General features: G+C 41.7%; 1 protein-coding gene across 1 annotated transcript; it reads left to right on the top strand.

Annotated features, from left to right (window-relative positions):
* Window positions 1–496: 496 nt before the first annotated feature.
* LOC148874526 (xyloglucan endotransglucosylase protein 1-like) lies at window positions 497–1,996 on the top strand. Its single transcript, XM_088963810.1, has 3 exons — window positions 497–1,057; window positions 1,145–1,338; window positions 1,424–1,996. The coding sequence occupies exons 1-3, from the start codon at window positions 785–787 to the stop codon at window positions 1,830–1,832; spliced, it is 876 nt and encodes a 291-aa protein (XP_088819936.1). The 5' UTR covers window positions 497–784; the 3' UTR covers window positions 1,833–1,996.
* The last annotated feature ends 371 nt before the right edge of the window (window positions 1,997–2,367 follow it).

A 2,367-nucleotide genomic window follows, 5' to 3' on the forward strand; every position in this document is an offset into this window, starting at 1 on the left:
TTTATATTAACAAAACCCATGATTTGATTGGGGAAAGGAGATGAGAGAAAATACAACTTTTTCTAGACTTTATGGGTGAATTTATTTCAAAACCAAATGAATAGATTTTTGAAGAGAATCAATCCTGAACCACCATAATCCATATTTGGTTAACTACAATACAACTAAATCAAAGAGCATTGTTGATCGGAAAAGAGATTGGTGGGCCCTACCACCAACTCAAGAGCACAGGAACCACCAATCAATTAGTGGGTCCACAACTCACAATTCTCAATTCCAGGATCCAGCCATAGCCTTCTCTTTCAGTGTTCAGTGATTCAACGTAATAACTACATCCAAATCATGGATCCAACATGGACATAAAAAGCTATATCCACGTAGAACCCACCTCTGACAGCTGTTCGATAAAACCTAAAACAAAAGGAAACAAAAGCTATGGCGGGACCACCGCCGCTCGCTCCCTACAAAAACAATATACAAAACAATCAACCTACGCGGAAAACAAAAGCTCCTCTACCCCTCCTCCCATGTCTTCTTTAGGCTCCAGCTTTCAAATTGTCCAGCTGTGTGCTTGCCAGCTTTACTCTCTAGTTCGTAGTCACGCGTCCTCTAACACCATCATAAAGATAATCTCTCTCTCTCTCTCTCCCTCTCTCCTTCACGGGCATTTCCTTTGTTCCTACCCACCACAATATCCTCCCTATATAAATCCCTGAAAACCCAACTCCACTCAACACAAAGTTACAAACGTTTCTCTCTGCTTTCTCTCTCTAAAGTGTCAACCATGGCTTTTTCCAATGGGGTTTCAGTCCTCTTGATTGCTTCAGTCATGAGTTCTCTAATGGCCGCCTGTGCGGGTAGCTTCTACCAAGACTTCTACCTCACCTGGGGTGACCATCGTGCTAAGATATTCAATGGAGGCCAGCTTCTCTCCCTTTCACTCGACAGGACCTCTGGCTCCGGTTTCCAGTCCAAGAAGGAATATCTCTTCGGAAGAATTGATATGCAGCTCAAGCTCGTTGCAGGCAACTCTGCCGGCACTGTGACTGCCTACTATGTAATCACCATTCCCTCGCTACTTTACTAGAAAAAGCTTACATAGGCTACGACATAGACTCAATCATCACTACTGTTTGTTTTGCAGTTATCTTCTCAAGGGCCAACCCATGACGAGATCGACTTTGAGTTCCTGGGAAACCTTAGTGGAGACCCTTACATCCTCCACACCAATGTATTCACACAAGGGAAGGGTAACAGAGAGCAGCAATTCTATCTCTGGTTCGACCCTACAAGGAACTTCCACACCTACTCAATTGTCTGGAACCCACAAAGGATCATGTAAGAAAACTACATTAATATTACTATGGCCAGTAATCTATCATTGTTTTCTGATGACATTAGGTCCTGTACGTTCTTGTTTCAGATTCTTAGTGGACAACATTCCCATCAGAGAGTTCAGCAACGCAGAATCAATCGGTGTTCCCTTCCCTAAGAACCAACCCATGAGGATCTACTCCAGCCTCTGGAACGCCGACGACTGGGCAACAAGGGGTGGCCTAGTGAAAACTGATTGGTCTAAAGCACCCTTCACTGCTTACTACAGGAACTTCAACGCCAATGCCTGTGTCTGGTCTTCTGGGTCCTCTTCTTGCAGCTCCAGGTCCACAAATTCTTTCAAAAATAGTGCTTGGCAGACTCAAGAACTCGATGGCAGGAACCGGAGGAGACTGAGATGGGTACAGAAGTATTACATGATCTATAACTACTGCACTGATCTGAAGCGCTTCCCACAGGGTCTCCCTCCCGAGTGCAGACGCTCAAGGTTCCTTTGAGAAACGGCATGGCATTTGCTTTATTAGTATATTGAGATCAGTTTGTAAAATATCCGTTGGTGGTGATTCCTTATTGGTTTGTTTATACTCAAATTTTCATGTCTAAATTATATGTAATAATGAAGTCAAATAAATAATATTCTTGGTTTCTCGTTTTCCTTTTATAATAAGAGTATAAGACCTGATTTTATTATAAATAAATATCAATTACATTTACAATGATTGTTCTAAAAATAGCTGTCTAGTTGATGATCAGAAGGCCCATGAGACGTGTGGCTTCAGTCAAATACCATGAATTATAGGGTCCATGGTGTTGTAGCCTCAAAACTAGTTACTCGAATACTGGATCTCCTTGTTCTAATGGGTTTATAGCCCTAGAGAGAACTGCACTAGCCCATATCAAAATCACACCAAGACTCTGGTCGTTTTTCAGAAAGTTATTTATCCACTAAAGAGATGGGAATCACAACCACTTAAGAAAAATAAAATTTTCATAGATTTCATATAAATCTGAAAAAAAAAAAAAAAAACGTGG

The sequence above is a fragment of the Nelumbo lutea genome, chromosome 1 (assembly GCF_056320005.1).
Source record: "Nelumbo lutea isolate HS-2025 chromosome 1, American lotus-T2T, whole genome shotgun sequence".
NCBI lineage: Eukaryota > Viridiplantae > Streptophyta > Magnoliopsida > Proteales > Nelumbonaceae > Nelumbo > Nelumbo lutea.